The sequence below is a fragment of the Palaemon carinicauda genome, chromosome 41, assembly GCF_036898095.1.
Source record: "Palaemon carinicauda isolate YSFRI2023 chromosome 41, ASM3689809v2, whole genome shotgun sequence".
NCBI lineage: Eukaryota > Metazoa > Arthropoda > Malacostraca > Decapoda > Palaemonidae > Palaemon > Palaemon carinicauda.
In genome coordinates, this window is record NC_090765.1 from 445,852 (window position 1) to 472,620 (window position 26,769).

The following is a 26,769-nucleotide window of genomic DNA, read 5'->3' on the forward strand; positions in this document are numbered from 1 at the left end:
TCACACACCCTTCCAAATTCTGTCACTAGTCGGTCAAGCTTCTCTCTGTGTCTGCTACCAGTACAGTATCATCCGCAAACAGCAACTGATTTACCTCCCATTCATGGTCATTCTCGCCTACCAGTTTTAATCCTCGTCCAAGCACTCGAGCATTCACCTCTCTCACCACTCCATCAACATACAAGTTAAACAACCACGGCGACATCACAATCCCTGTCCTCAGCCCCACTCTCACCGGAAACCAATCACTCACTTCATTTCCTATTCTAACACATGCTTTACTACCTTTGTATAAACTTTTCACTGCTTGCAACAACCTTCCACCAACTCCATATAACCTCAGTCACATCCCACATTGCTTCCCTATCAACTCTATCATATGCTTTCTCCAGATCCATAAACGCAACATACACCTCCTTACCTTTTGCTAAATATTTCTCGCATATCTGCCTAACTGTAAAAATCTGATTCATACAACCCCTACCTCTTCTAAAACCACCCTGTACTTCCAAGATTGCATTCTCTGTTTTATCCTTAATCCTATTAATCAGTACTCTACCATACACTTTTCCAACTACACTCAACAAACTAATACCTCTTGAATTACAACACTCATGCACATCTCCCTTACCCTTATATAGTGGTACAATACATGCACAAACCCAATCTACTGGTACCATTGACAACACAAAACACATATTAAACAATCTCACCAACCATTCAAGTACAGTCACACCCCCTTCCTTCAACATCTCAGCTTTCACACCGTCCATACAGATGCTTTTCCTACTCTCGTTTCATCTAGTGCTCTCCTCACTTCCTCTATTGTTATCTCTCTCTCATTCTCATCTCCCATCACTGGCACCTCAACACCTGGAACAGCAGTTATATTTGCCTCCCTATTATCCTCAACATTCAGCAAACTTTCAAAATATTCCGCCCACCTTTTCCTTGCCTCCTCTCCTTTAACAACCTTCCATTTCCATCTTTCACTGTCTCTTCAATTCTTGCGCCAGCCTTCCTTACTCTCTTCACTTCTTTCCAAAACTTCTTCTTATTCTCTTCATATGACTGACCCAATCCCTGACCCCACCTCAGGTCAGCTGCCCTCTTTGCCTCACGTACCTTGCGCTTTACTTCCACCTTTTTTCTCTTCTATATTTTTCATACTTCTCTATACTATTACTCTGCAGCCATTCTTCAAAAGCCCTCTTCTTCTCTTCCACTTTCACCTTCACTCCTTCATTCCACCATTCACTGCCCTTCCTCATGCTGCCTCCAACAACCTTCTTGCCACATACATCACTAGCAATCCCAACATATATATATATATATATATATACATATATATATATATATATATATACATATATATATATATATATATATACACATATATATACATATATATATATATATATATCTATATATATATATATATATATAATGAGCTGCAGGGCAATATACAATACCTTATCCACTGAATACTTACCTTCTTTGTCAGTTTCTTGGGAATATCACTGTTTACTGTCACCCAATGTAGAAACAGTAAAGAGAAATTACTTGAATGTAAGCTTGTCATACTTTTGAGGACCCAGTCTGATTTGTAAAAATCTATTTCATTATGCACAACCAGCAGTTCAGGCATAATATTTTATGTTATCCTGTATTTTCAATTATATGTATTGTTCAATACTTCAGTGATGTTATATCTTCTTGAGATCTAAGCATTAAAGGCAATTAATTCTCTACTAATCAGTAGTGCATGTTGCTTACTTCAAAACTAGGTTGTAAATATTTCTTTAAAGACTGTCATGAGTTATGTATATATATATATATATATATATAAATATATATATATATATATATATATATATATTCTTGGGCTGCAAGGCAATATTCAATACCTTATTCTACTGAATACTTTCCTTCTTTGTCAGTTTCTTTGGAATAGCACTGCTTACTGTCACTTACTGTAGAAACAGTAAAAAGAAATTACTTGAATGTAAGCTTGATATTTTTGCAGATTAAAGCATTTTCCATCATGGGAATTCATTGGGGAGGATTTTAGAAAAGATTTTGTTTACCAATTCATTTTTATGGCTAAAGATGGAGTCCATTGCAAGTTATTCAGAAATCAGTTTGATTTTAAACTGGTAAAGTTGCTTAGACATGCCATTTTAGATTGTACCTGAGGAGCTACAAGTATTTAATGGGAACAAATTTGATGGCATTACCACTGTGGTATATTTTCCTCCTGTACTACATTACCCTTCATACAATTGAAACACAGAACCCTGACAAATCAGCAGGAATAGAAGTTCTATCTGTGACGTGTCTTTTAGATTCTTTAAAGGGTGACTCTTCAAAGAAGAGCTCATGTTACTAACAGACAAAACTGCTATACTTACTTTAACTACCACGTATCCTTATAGAAGAAAATTTATTTCGGTATTAAAAGGATATATTAATGTTGATATCGGTACTGTTATTGTTAGTATATTGATATTATTATTAATATTATCATTATTATTATTGATTATGATGATAATAACTAAGGAAGATTATATTAATATCATTGTGGCCAGGAAGTACATTTGATTTACCTTGATCTTAATGCTGCCTTTGACCTTGTTAATCATGTTAATTTTTTCTTAGCATCATTGTTTAATTTTTAAGTAATTTTGCAAACAGTTGTTGTTAATGGGCACCATAATGAGTATATGAATGTGATATCTGGAGTTCCTCATTGTAGTGTTCTTGGCCCATCACTTATACTATATACACATTACATGTGGCTTGGCATAGGAAACAAGCTCGTTGCATATGCAGGTGATGCTACTCTCTTTGCATGAATTCCATCTCCTGGATGTAGTTCTTGGGTTGATGAATCCCGTATTAGATATCTAGCTAAGACTAGTGCACAGTTCAAAATTACAGGGGCATGAAGTTGAATCCTAACAAAACTCAAAATATGATTGCAAATAGTCCAAGACAGTTGCCTCTAACATCCCGATCTCAGCATTTATTATGTTTCTTTAACTCTGCGACTCTTAAAATTGTAGGTGTGATTCTCAAAAGCAAATTTACTTTTGAGAAACACATTATGTCTGTCTCATCTTCAATTGCACAAAAAATTGACTTATTGAGAAAGTCTTTTTAAGATTTTTGGTGATCAGTCTATTCTGAAGAAGTGTTTTTATTCTTTCACTCTACCTTGTTTCGAGTATTGTTCTCCTGTCTGGTCTTCAGCTGCTGATTCTCATCTTGATTTGTTGGACAGGAACTTACAGCCCAATGAAATATCTTATTTCTGATCTAGATATTTGTCTTTGGTACCATTGTTCAATTAGTTCATTATGCATGTTGCATGATATTTTTCATAATTTTGACATCCTTTACATTCACATCTTCCCGGAAAATATCATCCTGTTTGTAATACTAGGTATGTAGTTAATTCTAATAGTCAGGCCTTCTCCATTATAAGGCTCAATACTATACGGTATTCTAGAAGTTATAAATCAACTGTGACCAAGTTGTGGAATGATCTCCATCGGGTAGTTGAATGGGTAGAACTCCAAAAATTAAAACTTGCAGCAAGTGTTTCTATGTTGAACAAGCTAACAGAAGTCTCTTTTTATAGTTTACATGTGAAAGATCTATTTTAATGCTGGTACTGTTCTTAAAATATTTTAGTTTAATTGTTTATTACTTCTCATGTCGTTTATTTGTTTCCTTTCCTCGCTGCTATTTTTCCTTATTGTAGTCCTTGGGCTTATAACCTTCTGCTTATCCAACTAGGGTTGTAGCTTAGCAATAATAATAATAATGATATTGTTATTATTATTATTATTATTGAAATTAATATCAATATTAATCTTAATAATAATAATAATAATAATAATAATAATAAGAATTATGATAATAATAATAATGATCATATTAATATTATTAGTAATATTATTATTAATATTAATATCTGTATTATTACTATTGTTATCATTATCATTATTATTATTGTTATTATTATTATTGTTGTTGTTTTTATTATTATTAATGTTGTTATTATTATCATTGTCAATATTGTAATTATTATTAATAATTATAGTACTGATATTAATGTTAGTAATATTAATATTAATGTTAATAATGCTTATGATAATGATAATAATAATAATAATAATAATAATGATAATAATAATAATAATAATAATAATAATAATAATAATAATAATGGTACTGGTATAAATATAATTATTATTTTTTTTATTGTTATTATTATTATTATTATTGTTATTATTATTAATAATAATAATACTATTGATATGAATATTAATACAAAAAATATTAATATTAATAGTATTAATAACATTTATATAAATATTAGCAATAATAATATAAATATTTGTATTATTATTATTATTATTATTGGTGTTGTTGTTGTTGTTGCTGCTGTATTTCAAGAGTAGATCCTCTTTCAAACAAGTTTTACTTTGAATTAATTGCTGCCTCATTGTTGTTAATTTTCTATGCCTTTTTCTGTTCTTATTATCTACTTTTCTTCATTACTACATACCACCAGTAGATGTGAAAGGAACATACTTTATGATAAAGATAATGGAAATCATATTTTTCACAATTCCTCTATTTTATATGGAATATACTAGTATACCTTATTTAAGAACAGATATTAGATACTAAAAGTAAGTGTCTTATTTTTTTAGTGTCTTTGTCATGGATTCCTTTCACTATGGGAGAATTCACAAAATAACATTGACTTTATTTACACAAAATTTTGAAATCTGTAGAATTAGGTAAACATTTTATAAAATCCTTATACACCAGTTAAGTTGAAGAATATTTTAATTTTTTTTATTTAATTCTACAGATTACAAAATTCTGTATAAACGATGTGAATGTTAGTTAGTGCATACACCCATCGTGAAAGTGATCCATGACAAAGACTTATTTTGAATTTAATTTCTTTTTTTTAAGCCTCTGGTGATCCATTGAGCAATGACTCTTGAAAGTATTTTTTGCTGTAACTGATCTGATAATGCGAATTGCTGCGTCATACGTAACTCGTTTTCAGGGGAATTTTAGCGTAAATACGTGGGTCACTCAACAAAAAATTAATGGAAACGGCAGATGGGTGAGGGACATGTGGATCCTAAAAGAAAATGGGCAGTAGTAGCTCATGCGCAGCAGTCCTATGCTGATCTCCAGTGTGGCCTATTTTTTTTCAGTGTATTTTTTAATCTTGTTTTACCGTAATATTCCCTCAATTTTGGTTAATTTGATCTCAATTGCATTATAAATGATTAAAAGACATTGCACCGTGAATGTAAAGAAGAAAAAGAAAATTAATTTTGTGAGAAAATTACTCCCTTTGCATGCTTTTTGTGTTCTACATGACCTACTTTTGCATTGGACTTTGTGTATATATGCTTGTATTTTTTGCATATACTATATATTTTTATTCTGCGTTTGCTGGCATACACAGTCATTGTAAGAACTCTCATAGTGAATGGTTTGCTTTTTTACGGGAAAAAATCTATTTTTATGTATTTGGTTCCCTACGTGGACGCTTTATAGCTTTACTTTTTTCATACGCCAAATTTTGCTTTCATAGAAAAAGTTTTCGAAGTGGGTTTGTATGTATGTAAATAACTGCAGTATATATGTTTCATATATGATTAGAAAGCCCATTCCTTGTACTTTTTATGGTAAGTAAAACAGCCTAAAAGTATCAACGCTTCTATACAAAAAGTTTTATCGTAAAAACGCCTACAACAAAATTGCAAAACTTACTCTATTTTCTAATGGTAATCACTCAATATTTTTCCAACAATACATATATTTTTTATTTATTCATTCTATTGAAAATTTAATCGGCTTTACAATTGTATTTTTAATTTTTTCTTTATCTTTATTTGTTACATCGTAACAATGAAAATCTGAACATTTTTGGGAAAATATTTTTTTTCTATTCATTTATACCTCACCTACTAATACATTTATTGGAGAGAGGTTGCATCCACATGAAAAATATAAAATTCTACACAATTTGCGAATTAGAAAACATCCTCAAACATAATTATTGTATTTTTTGTAAATATCTAAAAAATTTAAAAAGATTCATGTTTAATACGCATTTTTATTACTTTTTAGCTTTTCAGTTATTTTTGTTTTACATTAGTACAAAGTTCAATCCCTAGCTAATACAATACAGCAAACCAGAAGGCTTACTCTGTTATAGTTTGGACGCACCAATTTAAGAAAAAAAAAACTTTTGTTCGCAAACGTCATTTTTCGGTGAAGGCCATATGCGCTGTACCTCACCTTGACTTTTGTAAGGGCATAAGCACCAAAGGGTTAATAATGTGTACGGGTATATTCCTAATTAAAGAGGAATTATGAATGATATAGTTTCTATTACCTTTTTCATGAACTATGTCCCTTTCACAGTAACTGTCGTAATGCAGTAATAAAGAGGATAAGATAATAAAAATAATAGAAAAGATTCATTACAAAATGAACAGCACTAAGACAGCAATTATATTTTTAATAACCTATTATTATTAACAATATTATTATTAGTACAGTATTATTATTGTTGTTATTATGATTTATTATTTATTATTTTTATTATTCAAGATACAACTATAATTAAAAGAATCAAATGCTTCAAGCCCAAGGGCTACAAAAGGGAAAACAGCCCCTGTAGAAAGGGAATAGAGAAGTAAGGAATGAGTAAGTCATTTGTAAATTTTGAAATGAGACTTATATTAGCCTGTTTATCTGAAAAGTATTTGGAACAAGTTTCAACTTATGAAGTTCTACCAATTCAAATGCCAGATTCAAAGATCATTTCACATGGTCACAGCTAAAATAAAGCTTCTAGAATACTGTACAGGGTAGTATTAAGTGGTTATAATGGAGTTAGTATGACTGTTATGATTAACTGCTTACCTAGTATAACGTGCCAGATGGTATAGTCTCTGAAGCCCTGAATGGATGGAATATTCAGAATTAGGAAAAGTCTTATGCAGCATGCATCTGAAGATCAGGCTTAAGAACAATATTTGGAACTTGATAGAATGAAAGAATTAAAGCATATCTTCAGCATAGATTGATCACCAAAATGCCATGTTTTTGTGCTTTAATTTTAGATGGACCTTGATACTAAAGGATTTAGCAATCACAGGTCTACATTTAGATGGAATTAAAATGGACAGAGTAGCATCATCTACATATAAAACAAGCATGGTGTTTTAGGCTAAACCATATATCACATGCATAGTCTATATTATAAAAGGTAAAAGCCAGAGAACGCTACACTGAGAAACACTAGCTGTTACAGTCTATAGTCCCTATGGTGCTAATAAACAACTACTGTTTGCAATTCATTATTTAAGAAGAATTCAATAATGATGTAAAGAAAAGACCCACCTACTCCTATCTGTTTAAGTTTGAAAATGAAGACTTCATGATTAACACATTGCAGCATAAAATCAAGGCCAATAATACAGTACAATCTAGCTAACCACAAGAAGAAAAAATTTCTGTACAGCATCAAAAATTTTAAGAGGGACATTATGTGCTCCAAGGCATACTGGTATATTAAAGCCAAACTACAAACTAAGGAAAAGGTGATTGCATTTATAGCATATTTATTTAACATTCATTTCAAGATATGTTCATGGAAATTGATCATTAATCTTTATGGCTGTAGCTACCACAATTAAATTTACTTAATATTGTAACATTACCAATTCTCCAACAAGTGTATAAAAAATATCAGCTTGCTAACTTCTATAAAATAGGACAACTTCTGAAAGTTATAATCTTCCCATTCAGAAAATTCATTAAAATGGGCTCCAGTCTCTTACACTAATTATGATTTACCATTGAGTATGTGGTAATACATGGGTAGGATATTTTTTAGTAATGAGAGATAAAGAGTAGGAAATGTACATTCAAAAGTTGGGATAAGCTACAGTATCTACTCTTTCACATTTCTGATTAGTTCAGTGTTGTTGAAAAGTAAGGTTCTTATTTTTAGTAGCTTTAAGATTATTATCCCCACCTTCATCACACTGTGGCAATAACTTTATGGTATGAAAGTAAGGTTCATGGAAATAAACAAGATTTTGATTCTAAGTTCTGTTATTTCCACACTCAGTTTAAACCATACCTGATATACTCTTCACATTTTTTGTTTGTTTTGAGTAATTGTATTTAACTTTGAATGTCATGACTAACTGACATTCTGGTTACTGGCAATCTTGGTGCTTTATCGTAAGATTCATTTTAAAAATTACTGGAAATTATTAGTATGGTTGAATATTATATCTTCAGGATTCAGAATATTTTTTCTTGTCTATGACTAAGGACATTCTCCTTCACTATATTTCAAAATATTTTTCCTTCAGCTTGTCTTTCAGAATTACTTTCCTGGGTGTTTTATAAATACTCCTTAACTCCACCTTCCTTTGGATTCTTAAAGAAGTTATTTAAATCCAAAGATAGTACGTTCTTATCTAATAATTGAAACCTTTATCCCATGTCTTTACTTTCCCATTTCCATGGCTTTGCACTACATAGTTTTGAATGTTCCATCATGCCCTTTAGTATGAGTTTGACCACTCTAAAAGGGGTCAATGATATCATGATTTTAAATATTTAACTTAGCCGGTGAATATATAATAGCTGCAACTCTGCGGCTCGACAGACAACATACTCAAAAAAACTCGCGAGCGATCGCTATGCAGGTTGCGGGTGTGCCCACCAGCGCCAACTGTCGGCCAGATACCACTCTTGTATGTAAACAAAACCTTCAATTCTTCTCTGTCGACGTTGACGACAAGACGTATTTATACTCGCTGTAGAACCTGGAGTTTTCCCATCATATTTGGTGAAGTACTTTATTTTGGTTTGAGCTTTCGCAGTACAGGTGTTTTTCCTCAACAAGAACTCTTTATTGAATTGGATTATTTGTTGATGACTTGGATTGTTTTTTGGAATTTTCTTTGACTAATTCAAAATGGCTGACCCTTCTCAAGTACCTAGATTTCGAAAGTGTAATGCTAGGGACTGTAATAGGCGTCTTCCAAAGGCTTCTCTCGACCCTCATACTGTTTGTTCCAATTGTCGGGGTAAAACCTGTCAATTGGGAGATCGGTGTGAGGAATGCGTGGGCCTTTCGGAATTCGATTGGCTCGAATATGATAAGTATACACGCAGACTAGAGAGAGATAGGGTAAGGAGAAGTTCATCTAGGTCCGTAGATTTTTCCTCTCCACATGCCCCTGAACCTAATCCTTCCCCTGTAGTGGTTGTTCCTAACCCCCCTTCTAGCACTCAGGAACCGTCTATGCAAGACATGTTATGTGCTATTCATGCCTTGGGGGAGAGAGTTGAAGCGTTAGCAAGTGACCGTAATCAACTCATGGCTGACGTGAAGGAGCTTAAGTGCCATAGTGCCACGGCGGAAAGTGGGAAAGTGATTAGTGCGCAAAGTGTTGTGAACAGTGTTGCGACCGAGGGTTTGTCTGTTCGTGCCTGTCGTTCACCTAGTCCGGGACCTCTTGCAAGCTCCCAAGCCCAGGGGAGAAGCAATGTCGTACGACTTATGGGTTCGAGAGGCCTTGATCAGCGAACAGACGTTCCCTCTATGGTATCAGGCGTATCTCGTCAAGATCGCCCCTACCATAAGACGAGAGAGCCCATTTTTACCTCGTCTTCCGAAGGCTTTTCACGCAAGAAACCATGGAGCAAGGTTTCTAGGCCTCTGAAACGCAAATCGGTCCCTTCAGGACAGGTCCAACGTCCTGGATGTAGTCATTGGGATAGTTCGGACCCGTTGCTGTCATCGGATGACTGCTCGCCGCCTAAGCAAGGCAAAGTTGTGCCGTCTCAGACGCTAACCCCGTCTGTTACCGCACCCGCTACCGTAGACCCTAAATGGGTTATACTGCAGGACATGCAGTCTAAGCTTGCGTCCCTTATGGAAGACTACAACGCAGAGAAGGTTTCCGTTGAACCTAGCCGTTTATCTCATGGAGATCCTGGCCTTCAGCCACCCAAGCGTTCTGTTGTGCGTCCTGTTGACGTTGGTGTAGCCATCTCACGTCAACCAGTTGGGGTTGTACCACACCCGATGCGGTCTCGTGTGGATTTTCAGCCGCATGTGGACGTTAGGCAACTCGCTGATGCGCCTGGTGACGTTCAGGACGTTCGCCAACCATCAGAGTTGACTTGTTTTGACGCGGTGCGTCAACCTCCGCAACCTAGAGTTGTTTTGACTGCACAACCCAGGCGGTCTAAGCAGTCTCGGGTAGACGCTGTGCTTCCTCACGCACCTGTTGTTGTTGACAGTTCCCAGACTGTTCAGCAGTTTCAGGACGCTGCGTCCTGCTCCGCCACTTATGCACCAGTGCGGGCGGACGCTGCGTGTCAAGCATTGCCAACCCCTTTGCTTGTTTCTCATCAGTTGTCAGATGAGGAACTTTCGGATGAGGACGTTGCTGACCCTCAGCCTGAGGATCATCCTTCAGATATTGATGAGCCTAGAGCAGTTCCGCCATCTATGGACTTTAAAAAAGTCATGCTCATTTTTAAAGAATTGTTTCCTGAACACTTTGTCTCTGTGGCTCCTCGTTCGCCGCCGTCTGAGTTTGTTTTAGGCGTACCTGCTGCCATGCCAGCCTTTATAAAACTCGTTCTCTCTCGCTCATCCAAGAGAGCTTTACGGCTGTTAGGCGATTGGTTGGAAACCAAGAGGAGTTTAGGGAAGACGGCCTTTGCCTTCCCCCCATCTAAACTCTCGTCTAGATCAAGCGTCTGGTATGCCACGGGAGAAGTTCTCGGCTTGGGAGTTCCTGCCTCTGCCCAGGGCGACTTCTCAAGTCTTGTAGACTCTCCCCGCCGCCTAGCCATGAGACGCTCGAAGATTAGTTGGTCATCCTCAGACCTTGACCATCTACTTAAAGGCATTTTTAGGGCTTTTGAAGTTTTCAACTTTCTAGACTGGTGTTTGGGAGCCTTGAGTAGGAAAATCTCATCAGCCGATAGAGATGTCTCCTTACTCATTATGTCCTGCATGGATAAGGCCATCCGCGATGGATCCAATGAGCTCTCCTCCTCGTTTACGTCAGGAGTCCTAAAGAAACGAGTCTCTGTGCTCTTTTCTGTCAGCAGGAGTGACGCCCTGTCAACGATCTGAGCTACTCTTTGCCCCTTTGTCTAAGTTCTTGTTTCCTGAACTTTTAGTTAAGGAAATAGCGTTGTCTCTAGTGCAGAAGGACACCCATGACTTGGTTGCGTCCTCGGCTCGCAAAGGGACCCCTTCGTCTGCCTTGTCTGCTAGACCTAGGATAGACACTCCAGCGTCCAGGTTTATTCCGCCCTTTCGTGGCAGAGCCCCCAGCAGGGGTAGTACTCGTGCCGAAGGGAAGAGAGGAAAGAGGAAAGGAGCCAAGTCCTCGCGGGTAGAGTCTGACTGCCCGCAGCTTCAGACAGCAGTAGGTGCCAGACTCAAGAACTTCTGGCAAGCCTGGGAGAAGAGAGGCGCAGATCAACAGTCTGTGAGGTTGCTCAGAGAGGGGTACAAAATCCCATTTGTACGCAAACCTCCTCTAGCGACGTCCCCCATCGATCTCTCTCCCAGGTACCGAGAGGAAGCAAAGAGACAAGCCCTGAAACTAGAAGTGTCTCTTTTGCTAGAGAAGGGAGCGGTGGTCAAAGTCTCGGACCTTCAATCACCGGGGTTTTACAACCGTCTCTTCCTAGTACCGAAGAAGACAGGAGGTTGGAGACCGGTGCTAGACGTCAGTGCTCTGAATGTCTTTGTCACAAAGACAAAGTTCACCATGGAGACCACGAAGTCAGTCTTAGCAGCGGTCAGAAAGGGAGACTGGATGGTCTCTCTCGACCTAAGAGACGCTTACTTTCACATCCCCATTCACTCAGATTCCCAACCTTTTCTGAGATTTGTGTTCGACAATGTGGTGTACCAGTTTCGGGCCCTGTGCTTTGGCCTAAGTCCTGCTCCTCTCATGTTTACGAGGCTTATGAGGAATGTGGCAAAATTCCTCCATTTATCGGGTATCCGAGCCTCCCTTTATTTGGACGACTGGCTTCTCAGAGCCTCGTCCAGTCATCGCTGTCTGAAGGATCTCAATTGGACTTTAGATCTGACCAAGGAATTAGGACTTCTGGTCAACTTGGAAAAGTCCCAGCTGATCCCATCCCAAACTATTCTGTATTTAGGGATGGAGATTCGCAGTCCAGTTTTTCGGGCTTTTCCGTCGGCCCCCAGAATAGATCAAGCCCTGCTCGTAATCCAAAGGATGTTGAAGAGAGAACGTTGCTCAGTCAGGAATTGGATGACTCTAGTAGGAACTCTATCATCCCTGGAGCAGTTTGTCTCGCTAGGAAGGCTACACCTCCGACCTCTACAATTCCATCTAACTTTTCACTGGAAAAAGGACAAGACGCTAGAGGCGGTCTCGATCCCGATTTCCGAAACAGTAAAGACTTGCCTGAATTGGTGGAAAGACAATATCAGTCTACGAGAGGGACTTCCCCTAGTAGTTCAGAAACCAAACCACGTTCTCTTCTCAGATGCATCGGATTTGGGTTGGGGTGCGACACTGGACGGTCGGGAATGCTCAGGTCTGTGGACCTCAAGTCAGAGGAGCATGCATATCAACGGCAAGGAGCTTTTGGCAGTTCACCTGGCCTTGATGAGCTTCGAGAGTCTCCTTCGAGACAAAGTGGTGGAGGTCAACTCGGACAACACCACAGCCTTGGCGTACATTTCCAAACAAGGAGGTACCCACTCCCTGACACTGTACGAGATCGCAAGGGACCTGCTCATCTGGTCAAGAGATCGAGGCATCTCCCTGGTAACAAGGTTTATCCAGGGCGACTTGAACGTTCTAGCAGATTGTCTCAGTCGGAAAGGTCAGGTAATTCCAACCGAATGGACCCTCCACAAGGACGTGTGCAAGAGGCTTTGGGCGACTTGGGGTCAACCCACCATAGACCTCTTTGCAACCTCGATGACCAAGAGGCTTCCAATCTATTGCTCTCCAGTCCCAGACCCAGCAGCAATACATATAGATGCCTTTCTCCTAGATTGGTCTCACCTAGACCTATACGCATTCCCACCATTCAAGATTGTCAACAAGGTACTGCAGAAATTCGCCTCTCACGAAGGGACAAGGTTGACGTTAGTTGCTCCCCTCTGGCCCGCGAGAGAATGGTTCACCGAGGTACTTCGATGGCTGGTAGACTTTCCAAGAAGTCTTCCTCTAAGAGTAGACCTATTACGTCAGCCACACGTAAAGAAGGTACACCAAAGCCTCCACGCTCTTCGTCTGACTGCCTTCAGACTATCGAAAGACTCGAGAGCTAGAGGCTTTTCGAAGGAGGCAGCCAGTGCGATTGCAAGAGCGAGGAGAGCTTCCACCATTAGAGTTTACCAATCGAAGTGGGAAATCTTCCGAGACTGGTGCAAGTCAGTATCTGTATCCTCGTCCAGTACCTCTGTAGCCCAAATCGCTGATTTTCTCTTATACCTGAGAAGAGTTCGCTCCCTTTCAGCTCCCATGATCAAGGGCTACAGGAGCATGTTGGCTTCGGTCTTCCGGCATAGAGGCTTAGATCTTTCCAACAATAAAGATCTACAAGATCTCCTTAAGTCTTTTGAGACCTCTAAGGAATGTCGTTTGGCTACACCTGGATGGAATTTAGATGTGGTCCTAAGATTCCTCATGTCAGACAGGTTTGAGCCTTTACATTCAGCCTCCCTGAAGGATCTCACTCTTAAGACTCTTTTCCTGGTGTGCTTGGCCTCGGCTAAAAGAGTCAGTGAGCTTCATGCCTTCAGCAAGAACATCGGTTTTTCGACAGTAAAAGCCACTTGTTCTCTTCAACTTGGTTTCCTAGCCAAGAATGAACTGCCTTCTCGTCCTTGGCCTAAATCTTTTGATATTCCTAGCTTATCAGAGATCGTAGGCAACGAATTAGAGAGAGTATTATGCCCCGTTAGAGCTCTTAAGTTCTATTTAGCTCGTACTAAGCCTTTACGAGGTAAATCTGAAGCGTTATGGTGTTCGGTTAAGAAACCATCCTTACCTATGTCAAAGAATGCTTTGTCATATTTTATCAGATTGTTAATACGAAAAGCTTATTCACACTTGAGTGAGGAAGACCGATCTTTGCTTAAGGTTAAGACGCACGAGATTAGAGCTATAGCAACTTCCGTGGCCTTCAAGCAAAATAGATCTCTGCAAAGTATCATGGACGTGACCTTTTGGAGAAACAAGTCAGTGTTCGCGTCATTTTACTTGAAAGATGTCCAGACTCTTTACGAGGACTGCTACACACTGGGTCCATTCGTAGCAGCGAGTGCAGTAGTGGGTGAGGGCTCAACCACTACACTTCCCTAATTCCATATCCTTTTAATCTGTCTCTTGAAATGTTTTTAATATTGTTTTTATGGGTTGTTCGGAAGGCTAAGAAGCCTTTCGCATCCTGGTTGATTTGGCGGGTGGTCAAAGTCATTTCTTGAGAGTGCCCAGATTAGGGGTTTGATGAGGTCCTGTTGTATGGGTTGCAGCCCTTGATACTTCAGCTCCTGGGAGTCTGTCAGCATCCTAAGAGGATCGCTGGGCTCCGTGAGGAAGACAGACTTACAAGGCAGAGTAATCGTCTAAGTCAACTTCCTTACCAGGTACCTATATATTTTGATTTTGTTATATTGATAACTGTCAAAATGAAAAAACTCTTAGCTCATACGCTGTAAACATAATTAACTCTGGTCTCTACCCACCTCCTTGGGTGTGAATCAGCTATTATATATTCACCGGCTAAGTTAAATATTTAAAAATGATATTTTAATTATAAAATAAATTTTTGAATATACTTACCCGGTGAATATATAAATTAAATGACCCTCCCTTCCTCCCCAATAGAGACGCAGCGGGACGAGAAGAATTGAAGGTTTTGTTTACATACAAGAGTGGTATCTGGCCGACAGTTGGCGCTGGTGGGCACACCCGCAACCTGCATAGCGATCGCTCGCGAGTTTTTTTGAGTATGTTGTCTGTCGAGCCGCATAGTTGCAGCTATTATATATTCACCGGGTAAGTATATTCAAAAATTTATTTTATAATTAAAATATCATTTTAATAAATTTTTCAGATGAGGAATTTATTAGAAATTAACAAGAACATAGTTAAAAGATTAATGAAAGCTGTGAATGTTATGAAGTATTTTAAAATGTCCATCTTTTAAATCTGGTTATTATCCTGTCTTTTTGCCATATACACCTACTGTATAGCTTAATGATTTTTAGGATCTTTGTACTTTGCTATATCTTTTTCATCCTTGATGATAATCGTCCATCCTTAAAATACTCATATCCCCAAATTTTTTATTCATGTTATGTTTTATTCATTTCTCTTTCTCACAATATAGTTCTATTGTGTTAATATTTTCCCAATCTCCTTAAATACTCAAAATTTACGACTGCTTCATCTCTGGCTTATGGGATAAGGGAACCAGAAGTGCAGGTAGTCCTAAGAAACATCTCTCTTGTCATAGGATTTTTTATAGGATATATCCTATGCTGTACTTGACACGTTATGGGATTAGTTACTAATAAGTGTGAAAAGAAATACTGGGACTTTATTATTCTCTTATAGAAAATATGTGCACTGATATGCTGTATATATAAACTTTTTTTATGGGTCCTTACTAAAAGCAACATGCATTGTCTGATTTATATGAGAATTGGGTGTCTTTTTTCATTTTTACAACAGCTTTTACCTTTTAGGTCTTCCTTTAATAGATTTTTTATATTGAATTAGACACAAAGTATGTATAAAGCTATTAATGGTAACTGCCAACTTGTATAGGTAGATTTTTTCATCCAATATTCGACACTTGTTTAATATCTATTACATTTTCTTAGTACACTATGCAATTTTAACGTCAGCTAGGAATTTTTAGTCCAGGTTATGGAACCTGTAACTTTAGCAGTTATCTTTAATGACTTGTGCTCCAATTGATATTTCCTATTTTCCAAAGTAAGAGCTACCACATGCTTGTCCCTGCAGTTTGACTGGAGAAGTACTGCAATTCTTCAAATGTGCTGTAACAGTACATGTATAGATAAATGTCAAATACCAGAGCTGTGTATATGAATATTAATGCATAAACTTACAATACTTATTCTCAAGGAAATTTCTTGAAAAATAATTTTCATTGCCATAAAATATTATACTGCTTTTTTCATATGTTATCTTCAGTGTTGTAGAAGTTTATCATAATGTTCTTATAACTATCAATTGATTTTATGACCTGTGGTAACCAAATATTATTTAACGTATTGAGGCTGATGTTCTATAAGTTATGTAAATATTCACATTTTCTAAAAAGTAAAGTACCTGTATATCAAAATCTTTTAGGAACATTTTCTCTCTCTTTTGGCACTTTCGGTAGCGTATTTAGCTGGCAGTGCTATGGCACCACGTTTGAGTCTTGGACTGTACGAGGGGGAGTAGATAGGCATGTTCCTAAAAATTGAGAATGCCTCCGTTCATCTGAGCAGCAAATTAAGTACTTAGTAGTTACCCTACTATTGCAAGTCATAAATAGGGTGGATAAAGAGATACAGAGAAAATAAAAAAAAAAAAAACAGATATTAGTATTGGTCTCTGACATAACACTTGTATGTTTGTATGTTGCATCATAAAAACAGGAGGTTCTTTACCAGATAATCCTTCCTTACAGGGGTGAAACCATTAAAAAAAATTCTCTGACATTAGAGATTAGTTGAAAACATTCGATATTTATTCAGTGTACAATGTTTACATACTTAAGGAATGTCAGCTAAATCCTTGTACGGGAGTGCAAATACTTCCGTATAATTAAAAATTAGTTGACAGTTTTCATGTCGTGTTTGTCTGTTCTTGTATTTCAGGTATGATGAGATTAGAGAAAGTTTACTAGCAAAGGCATGAGTAGGTAAGGTTGACTCAATTATCTAATGTTGTTTGTTATAAAAGTTTATAAGGAAGTCTTGATTTTATTTTTATTCAGTGTTACATTTGTACTTTAATTTGTCCAAATAGGACTTTCTAGCAGGTTGATCAGAATTAATAATTGCAGTAAATTATTGAGGTGAAAAGAACCGTATATTATATTTTTTTCTGTTTTACTCTCTTGACTCTTTAACAGTCTTATAACTCCCATTGCTCTTTCATAATGCAATGAAGATTTGTGAAATGACTTATTTGAAAAGTAAGCATAAAATAATGTAATCAAGAAATTCAGCTTGAATATGTCCTAGTAGGAATTAATTCCTTGGAAACCTTTTTTATTGTATTTTCAATAAAACTTACATAAGCAAAGAGTAGACCTTTTGTTGTGTGGTTTTGTCAAATACAGTATCTATACTTTATGATATTAAAGAAATCTTTTAGCTTCATGTTTATTTTTAATTGCATTGCTGGAACAATGCAAATAGTAAACTGCAAGCTCGTCATATGAGCATGATTTCTGATATCTTTGAACATCATTCCACCAAACTTTATACCAAATACCCAATGGTTTTTTTCTTGGCACAAAATGAGAACCGTGCATATCAATTAAAGCGATTCAGTGATAGTGCAGGCTGGAACAACAGTTATTTGATATTTGGTGTAAGGGTTCAGGTTAAGATTTTAAAAGATGTCAGAAAACATTAAATGGTAATGAAACCTTTACAAACCATGTTTGTGAAGTTTACATAATGACTGCATGTTTAATTCAGGCCTTTTTGTTTGGAAAAGTATGGTTCCCAAACTACCCTTCACACAAATACTTTCCTGTATAAGGGTAGAACAGGGAATCCAGTTCAACATAAATACCAAAGAAATATCATCTTTGCTGCTCTAGGGCTAGTCTATCAATGTGCAAAACACAGCCTCAGTGTGTATAAGGGAGACTCACGAATTCAGGCTCATTTGAACTCACCACAGCACCCCAGTAGCTGCAATTCACCTGCTAGGAGTAATGTCATGCTCTGTGTCATAGAAAGGAACCAGCTTGTCAGTTAACTGTCAGCACACCGATGCCACAACAAACCTTCAACCTCCATTCACTATTCATTGGCTACAATATACAGACACATCTAGTTTCATATTATGTGATTAAGAAGAACAGCATCAAGTCCCTAATTTCAGGTTTTTTTTTTCTTTCAATTGCGTACCATATATTTCCCGCTTATAAGACGATCTTTAAATCCTAAAATTCATTATCTTTCATAACAGTTTAGAATAAAGTGCATAAAATTGTCATACTATCATTAGCAGTAATTTGTCCTTGCTGACTAAACACAAACAAAATGGTTTTCATGTTATGTGAAATGTAGGAATTTCTAGGGATACCGCAAGTGAAATATTTGTAATAACATCATCTTACTAAAAGCTCTTGGTAACATTGTTTATCACTTGGATATGTGAAAATTAGTTCATTAGTTTGTCATGATCGGTGATGAAACTTCAACAAGCCAATGTTTACTGTTTTAGGTAACGTATTTAGAAGAAACATGATATAAAATCGCCTTCATCTATTTTGAACTTCTAAGGATAAAGTAAAACAACGTTAGTAATAACATCATCATTACCTAATCAATAGTTAGTAAGATATCTGTTGCTGCAAAAGCTAACCGGTACACAGATATGTAAATGTGTTCTTTTGTTTGTTATGATAGACGATGAAATATAAAAACTATGGTTTCCGTTTAAGGCGATGTGTTTAGGAATAACACTATAAAATCACCCTTATTTAATTTATTTTGGATTTCTAAGGATACAGCAAAAGCTAGCCCATAATCTGATGATTTTGTAATTCACCAGTCATACAATAGATATGCCTTAAATTCATAAAAATTTACCCTAATTTTATATCTCGTCATATCTAAAGGTCGTTTTATGCACAGAAATATAGTTATTAATTCATATAAAACACGCCTTAAGCAAGTGCTGCCAGTTGAGTAATTGTGTGTTTTTTATTCAATAATTTGGTTGGTCACTGACTCGATCGGTGTTGTTAGCTTTCATGCATGTCTTACTATTCAAGGTTTGGTCTTAGTTAGTTATTCTTCTAAGTGCTAGTTTGGTAATTTTTCTAATTAATTCCATATTAGATTCAGTTTATGCCTTAACTGGCTTAGCCATTGTATCTATTTCATATCTGTAGTTAAACTGTCAAAGGTTGGGATTGTTTTATTTGCCTGTGCCATTTTGTAACCATTATTTCATTAATCAAACAAGTTCCTCTTATTATGATAGAATACCAAGAGAAGTGATGTTTTGGTGCCAGAGGAAGAGGAAAGTCTCGGAGAATATGGTTAGAGTGGTAGAGATGATATACTAAAGATCAAGGACAAAAGTAATAACAGCTGTTGGAGAAACATAAACCCTGAAGTTATTGTTGGATTACACCAGTGGTCAGCATTAAGTCCTTTTTTATTTTTGTTGGTCTTGGATGTGTTAAGTGAAGAGATCAGAAATGAAGGGTTGTGGGAGTTGCTATATGCAGATGATTTGGTAATTACTGCTGAAAATGAGGAAGAATTACAGAGAAGAGTTGCAGACTGGCAAGAGACTTTGGGAAGGGGTGGCTTGAGGGTAAATGTAGATGTAACTGAAGATTTCTTCCTGTGTATGTTAAATGCCGGGATTGAGCCAATAGGTTTAATCAAGGCTCTTCGAACGTTCGGCCCTGAGTATTTCCTATCAATAGAGCAATCCTTTAGGTACTCTAGGTGCTAAGGATGATACCATAATGAGGAATGGTTGGAACTTGAGTGCCTTGTCTGGAAACATGCTAGAGTTGAGGACTCGGGAGGAATTCAAAGTGCAGCTCGAAGCAGGGGATGACAAAGCTGTGCTGAATGTTGAAGATTACCTAAAGCAGAGAATTAACTACATTAAGGAATTCTAGCAGGAGCACTGCTTAATACATGATGTGGAGAGAGAGGGCTTTGGCCTAAATGAAGATGGCAAGAAGGGTGGTGCTAGAAGTAATCAGTTGGTTTGTCACTGGAGTTTGACAGGAAACCATTTTGGCAGGAAGCCAGCCATGTGTCCAGAAGCAAGTATTGACTTGTAGTAAGCTTGTAGATAAAGGCAGGACTGTGACTGGACGATGTTGCTTGATTGGTAATAAGTGCAACATGAGAGTAAAAGAAAAGGTTGCATTTAAATGAACAGGTTTCAGGCAGAAAATTGATTGGGAAGAACCAGCTGTCAAGTCATTGTTCAATAATGGGAACCTCTGCATGTGTTGTCATGAACAAAAAGGCTTCAAAGAGAGGGCATTGCTTGCAACAATGAGAAGCAAGACCATCATCTAGGGAGAGTGGAATGGCAATAATAGTGGCCATCATAGGTAGGAGTTGATGTAGGCTGTTCTATTAAATATCACAGTCCAATCCTTGACCCTCTGTTAACCTCAAGAACTATGGACTGCTTTCCAACTTTGTTCTAAGATCTCCGTATAATACATTCAGCTTTCTCTTGTAGTTGTAAGCTACTCAGCTCCCAATTACATGAGTTGCTATCAATATAATAAATGTTCTCTGTTGAAATTAATGTAGGTTTTAAAAAGTAAAATGTTTTCAATACAAATCCATTACTTCCTCAGGCTTCGCTGTTCTGATGCAGCTTTTCAGACAATACATAAAGTGAGGCAATCAACAACTGCTCAGAGACTGAACAGGAGCAGTTCATTTTAAAATTCTTCAGGGAAGGATTAGTGTGCAGACACACATGAACAGGCTACAATAAATGTAATTGGTTTGTATCTTAGAATATATATATATATATATATATATATATATATATATATATATATATATATATATATATATATATATATATATTATATATATATATATATATATATATATATATATATATATATATATATATATATATATATATATATATATATATATATATATATATGGATTTCAGTGTTTCTACGGTAATGTTTAAAGCCCTTTGGTGATATACTATTATTTTTTTGCAGAGGAAACCTCCGTATAATTGCCAGGAGGCAATAGCTCCACTAATACATTTTCAAGATACAGTATTTAAGTAGAATGAGAATGTTGTTTGAGGTTTGGCTATGTAACTAATTTAGAAGTCTAGTATGACAGACGAAAACTTTGCTTTCAAGAATCTCATGAAAAAATAAATTTTATTTAGAAATTATTACATAATAATGAAGCAGAGAGTGCAAAGAATCAACAAATATTTTGAAAGGGAAAATCCAAGTATGTGTATCAATACCTTTTATTTTTGAAATTATAAAGACACAAAAAGATGAAAATATTACACCTGGAGTTTAGAAATGCAGTGCTTTAGGAAGTGGAAAATAAGATGTGAATTTAAACAGCAATGTGATGCAGTGAATGAGTAAAAGTTTTGAATGATCTCAGTGCACAAAATACAAGAATGTGTTCACATTTCCCTTTGAAAATTTCCTCATGCACCAAAAGATTATATTGTTTATTGAGTTGAAATCGAGAAGTAATCTAGATATAACTGGAACTGTGATGTACTTTTACCTTCTCTAAGAAGAAAGATTGAGATAAATGTTATCATTTGAACTTCCTGCTTGAGGGTATTTCTGTGAAATGATGCACCTTATTGCAAACAGACCTACAGTTTTTTTTTTTTTTTCAAATGTTCAGTGTTCTGTCAACTAGAATGTTCATAACTGCACTCATAGCCAAAGCTTCTTTACCAACACAACTGCTGCAGACACGCAGGTATAACGGCATTATCTTTATAAACAAACACTTATGCTATTACTTATTACTGTATTCTATGTTTATGTAACTGAAAATGAATTTATGTAGAAATCTTTGCTGGCAACATTGGAGAACAAAAGTTCCTATAGGTACGAAATTCTACATACTTATGAGGTTTCCAAATATTCTCAACACCATGCCACTGCTCCATTGTCGCTGTGACAAGATAGTGATGCAGCTAATATTTATACATATAGAAATATATATATATATATATACTGTATATGTATACTGTAAATGTATAAAGTTGAAAGATGAATAATGCATGTATGCTTTGTGAATATTATGAACACAGATGTTGTATAGAAGCATGTGCTAGAATCATATTGTTATAATCATTATGTATGAAGCCTTGATAGCCTTTGTATTGTATTATGAATAGCTGTTGTTACAGCCACTGTACAGGTAATGTTACAAGAGTTCTTTTTTGCACATTCGTTTTCAATTGGAAACTTTACTTCTAATTTCAGTCATTTTTTGTCCATTTAATGACATATAATTTATATTCTGAATCCATTACTCTTATACTCTCACCAGTTGGTCAAATGATACTATGTATTAATAGGTATTTGACCTCAGTCCATTAAAGAAAACACATTAAAAGATATAATAGAGTATTCAAGATTAGTTCAGTTAAAAAGCTGTTGTCATTATTAAGTTATTTGTTTAGGGTTTTGTCGGTATGAAGGGTATTATTTGGATAACGTACTTGGTTTATTATTTCACTTGTATATTTTATATGCGGTCACATTGATTTCTGCCAGGTTTGCAGTCCTCAAGTTTGCATACTCTTGGTAATGAATTGGATGTTATTTATTAAATTTTCATATTGATTCACCATTGTCTTTAGTTTATTCTAGTAAGAGTGAATTTTAACATCATATTTATTTTGATTGTAGAAATATCATTTCCAATTGTTGTACCATTCCTAACATATGTGTCATTGTGAGCTGTAAATTGCTGCCTTGTGTCTCACTGAGTTGAATTTTGGTTGAGAATGAGGTTTTTTTTTGGAGATGAAGGATCAGGTAATTTAGTAAATGAGGATTAATTTAGAGCTTACAACTGTCAAGGGGTTAAGGAACAAACATAATATTTTATGATTTTATCTTTAGTTCTTATTCAATTATGTATTTGTATGCAAGTTAGTTTTTTTCGTTTTATTCATTGGTTACATTAACATGAGCTGATAATCATTGCAGTTTATGTACAGAGTAGGGAAAACTGAACAGACATCAGACATTAGTGCCTTTTAAGCAAATAATTTTTTTCATATCAGTTATGTTTAGTGAATTACACTCCTTTTAACCAAAGGTGACAGTTGTCAGGATGTGAGATGATGACTAACAGTGTGTTATGAACTTCTTGTTCACTCATTTGAGCTTTTTAAGAGAGAAATCTAAGACTTGGTTTTAACTTTTCAAAACCCATTATATCTTTTTTCTATATCAGAAGCCAAGCATAATATGAATCCTTTTGTTACTCAGCAGTAAAATACGGTATTTAAAACTGAATTTTTTATTATATCCCTGACTAAGAGAGCTACTGGTATATTAGTATAGAAAAATCTATAGATATCATTAAAATGACTAGTACAAATTTATATTTTCTAAGTTGAGGTAATTGAAATTTCTTAGTTTCATATGTAACCAGAGAATATTAAGGATAGTTATTGATCTTTTTTTATATCAATTTTATCCGTATGATAGCTTTAAATTCTATATTCTGTAAAAAAGTATTTTTCATGTGTGTTTTTACATCTTGTTCTGTATCATTTAAAAACCTTAAGTATATTTAGTAATCTCCGAGTCATCCTTGCATTATAGATTTTTTTTAATGAGGAAAGTGGAAGTTAATGTAAAGTGCTTTCTTTATATAAAGTAACACTCAATTACAGATGTTGGACTGTTCATAATGTACCATTGTCATTTATACATAAAGCTGTAATATCCTTAAGTGAGCTAAAAGTCAAAAATTTTTAATTTGTACTTCTCTTATCTATACAAACTGGAGTCCTTAAATTAATTATATTATTTTGGTGCAAGCTGAAATCAGTTGCTAAAGGCTGGATAACAAGACGTAATCCAACTGGGTAGGGAGCGGGGCGAGGAGCCCTGTCCTCTTTCTAGCCATATATTCTTATCTTTTGGTTTGACCTTTTAGCTTAAGACTTGAAAGAGTGGTTGAGGAGGGAAGTTGATCTGAAAGGACTCTGGTTTTTATTACTAGGAAAATCACAAATTAATTTGAAAATTTGTGATTGTTCCCATACTAACAAACCTTTCATTATTTATGTGGGTATTCTTTCAGCGCCAGCTGGAAGTAGCCATTAGACTTTAATTGCGAGGTGGCAACCCTGCCTAACCACTTAGCAGGTAGGCAGGTGGTGAATAGGGGTTACCCAGCTGCCTCTATATATACTCTCACATCTGTGAGACGTCACTTTTTCTTTTGGCTCAGTAGAGATCAGACGTGTCCGTTCTCCTCATGACTGTCATTGGACCTTTTGATTTTTGCTTTCTCTTTTCAGGTGTGCGTATCCTTTTTCTGCGATTGCCTTCATCATGCAAACATGTCCAGGGTGAGGAGGTGCCGCGTGCGGGACCTTCATGTCATCGTTGGAGACCGACCCGTACTCTCTGTGTCTTAAGTGTCAAGGGCATCGTTGCGAGCAGGGTTCGCCCTGCGGAGAGTGTAGGGAGTGTTCTGCCTCCCAATAGGACAGGTTTGGAAGGCGCAGGAAGAAGACTAAGCACGATCGTTCTAACTCGGGCGAACGGGACGCGTTGTTCTTCTTGCACCCCCAAATCTCTCTCAAAAGCTCCTCCTTGCGCGCTCTCACTAGGGACGAGCTAGCAGAAGCACAGATTGATCATCTTCTAGGCAACCCCAGGTTACTGGGGGGCGATTGTTGCTTCCTCTAGAGCACCTTCTACTGCTGCTGGCAAGCCTTTTTCCCTTGCAGATTTGTTTCAGGTGTGGTCATCCTTAGGGATTTCAGGACTCCCTTCGAAGGAGGAGCTGCATCTCATTCTTCAGCATGGTGCCACGAGGGAACTTTCTCTGGAGCCATCGACATCTCGCGCTCGTGAGTTGTGCAAGGTCCAACTGTTGCCTTCCATGCGTGGACGAGGTGATCGTTTGCGTTCGCCTCACCAACGTCGCTCTGCTGACGACGAACCCTCTCTCTATCCTGGGACCTCATCATCCCTTAACCCTCAACTCTCTGTTTCTTTGCAGAGGAACCCTCAACTTGCAGGTGATGATCTTCCGGGGATCAGCACGCCTTCCATCAGTAGCGCTAGGGGACGAGCATCGCCATCGCCATCGTCTCGCCCTTCTGGAACTACTTCTGATCGTCGTTCGCGCCAATTGGAAGATTGTAATGATTGTAGGTCATCACGATCAGAGCGCTCTTCACCTAGAAGACACTCGCGCTCTAGAGCTTCGCACTCACGAGACCGTAGGTCTCAACGCACGTGCATCTTCATGAGGACAAGTCTCGCGATAGCGTTACTTCACGATTGCGAGCAAGGTCTAAACCTAGGTCCAGACGCTCGCGTTCCAGATTGTCTCGATCTAGATCACGAGGACGGTACTCGCGCTCGCTAGGACTACGCTCACAATCACAAGGTCGGCATTTGCGCTCGCGAGTGTGTCGTTTGCAAGATAGGCACTTGTGACATTCACGCCGTTCTCGAACGAGAGCTAGACTTTCACGTTCACGAATATCATGATCATGAACCGCGTGTTCGCAATCAAGGTGTAGATGTTCCTCGTCTAGAGGTAAAGGTAGGCGTACGAACAGTCCATCAGCACTTAGCCCCTCAACCAGACCTTCCAAGCACTTAGCCCCTCAACCAGACCTTCCAAGCGACATCGGACGGAACCTGATGATGAACTTGACCACTCCTCAGACAGGTGCCCAGCTAAACCATCAGTGCCTTTCACAGCCCGGGGAGTCTTAGGTAAGTGCTCGCCTATGCGATTCTAGGAGACGCATCCCAATGTGGTGCAATCTCCTTCTAGAGTAGTCCCTACTCGGAGGACTCCTCTGCCGATTTCGTCGGACATAGGTGCTCCTCTGAGGCAGCAGCAAGGCTTTCGACATTACTCTTCCTCTGTGGCTCCTAGTGTTCCTGTTATTTGCACTTCTCCTCGCGAAATGCATACATTGGCGCATGAAGTTCGTGATTTTGCATGTGAATCTTGCAATTTCACGAGGAAATCAGCAAACATTGGAACGATTTGCGATTAGATGTGTTATAATCGCAAGCAAGTGCGGATCCTACACCTTCCTCTCGCCATTCTGCATCTTCCACCTCCAGCGGAAGGCCAACACCCTTTCCAGAAGGGTTCAAGGAGCCTCCGAGTGGTCAGTGAAACATCAAATGGCCAACACAAAGTCTTAACCTCTTGTGGTTTGCCAATGATAGACCTGTTCGTGACGTCCCTCAACCGGAAACTTCCAGTGTACTACTCGCCAGTACCAGATCCCCAGGCCGTATGGCAGGACACCTTCCAACACCAGTGAGATAACGTGGACATCTATGCATTCCCTCCCTCTTCCTAGCAAGAAGGCTTCTAATCAAGGTAAGGGCATTACAAGACCTCTCTATGATCCAAACCTTTCTACATCTGCTGACAGATGTACAGGGGGAGCTCCTTCCACTGCCTAATCTACTCAAACAACCACATATAAAGTTATATCATAGGGCAGCAGCTCTGCTATGGTTTTACGCCTGGAGGTTATCCAGAAACTCCTCTTGGCTAGAGGCTTTACACAACCAGTTGCAAAAAGAATATCAGAATACTTCTAGGAGTCGTCTTCCGCCATCTATCAGGAAAAGTGGGCTATCCTTATGGTTAGTGTCGTTGAAGGGGTATTG

General features: G+C 37.4%; 2 protein-coding genes across 7 annotated transcripts in view; one reads left to right on the plus strand and one right to left on the minus strand.

The window, feature by feature from the left end:
- Positions 1 to 23,406, plus strand: part of LOC137632694 (protein prune homolog 2-like) — a 91,936-nt gene extending 68,530 nt beyond the window's left edge. The window contains exons 10-11 of the mRNA XM_068364798.1: positions 16,997 to 17,040; positions 21,094 to 23,406. Coding sequence (XP_068220899.1) covers positions 16,997 to 17,036 — 40 coding nt within the window. The 3' untranslated portion in view covers positions 17,037 to 17,040; positions 21,094 to 23,406. The remainder of the gene's footprint in view (positions 1 to 16,996; positions 17,041 to 21,093) is intronic.
- Positions 1 to 26,769, minus strand: part of LOC137632573 (protein prune homolog 2-like) — a 507,662-nt gene that overhangs the window by 260,121 nt on the left and 220,772 nt on the right. The gene's annotated exons all lie outside the window — the stretch shown is intronic.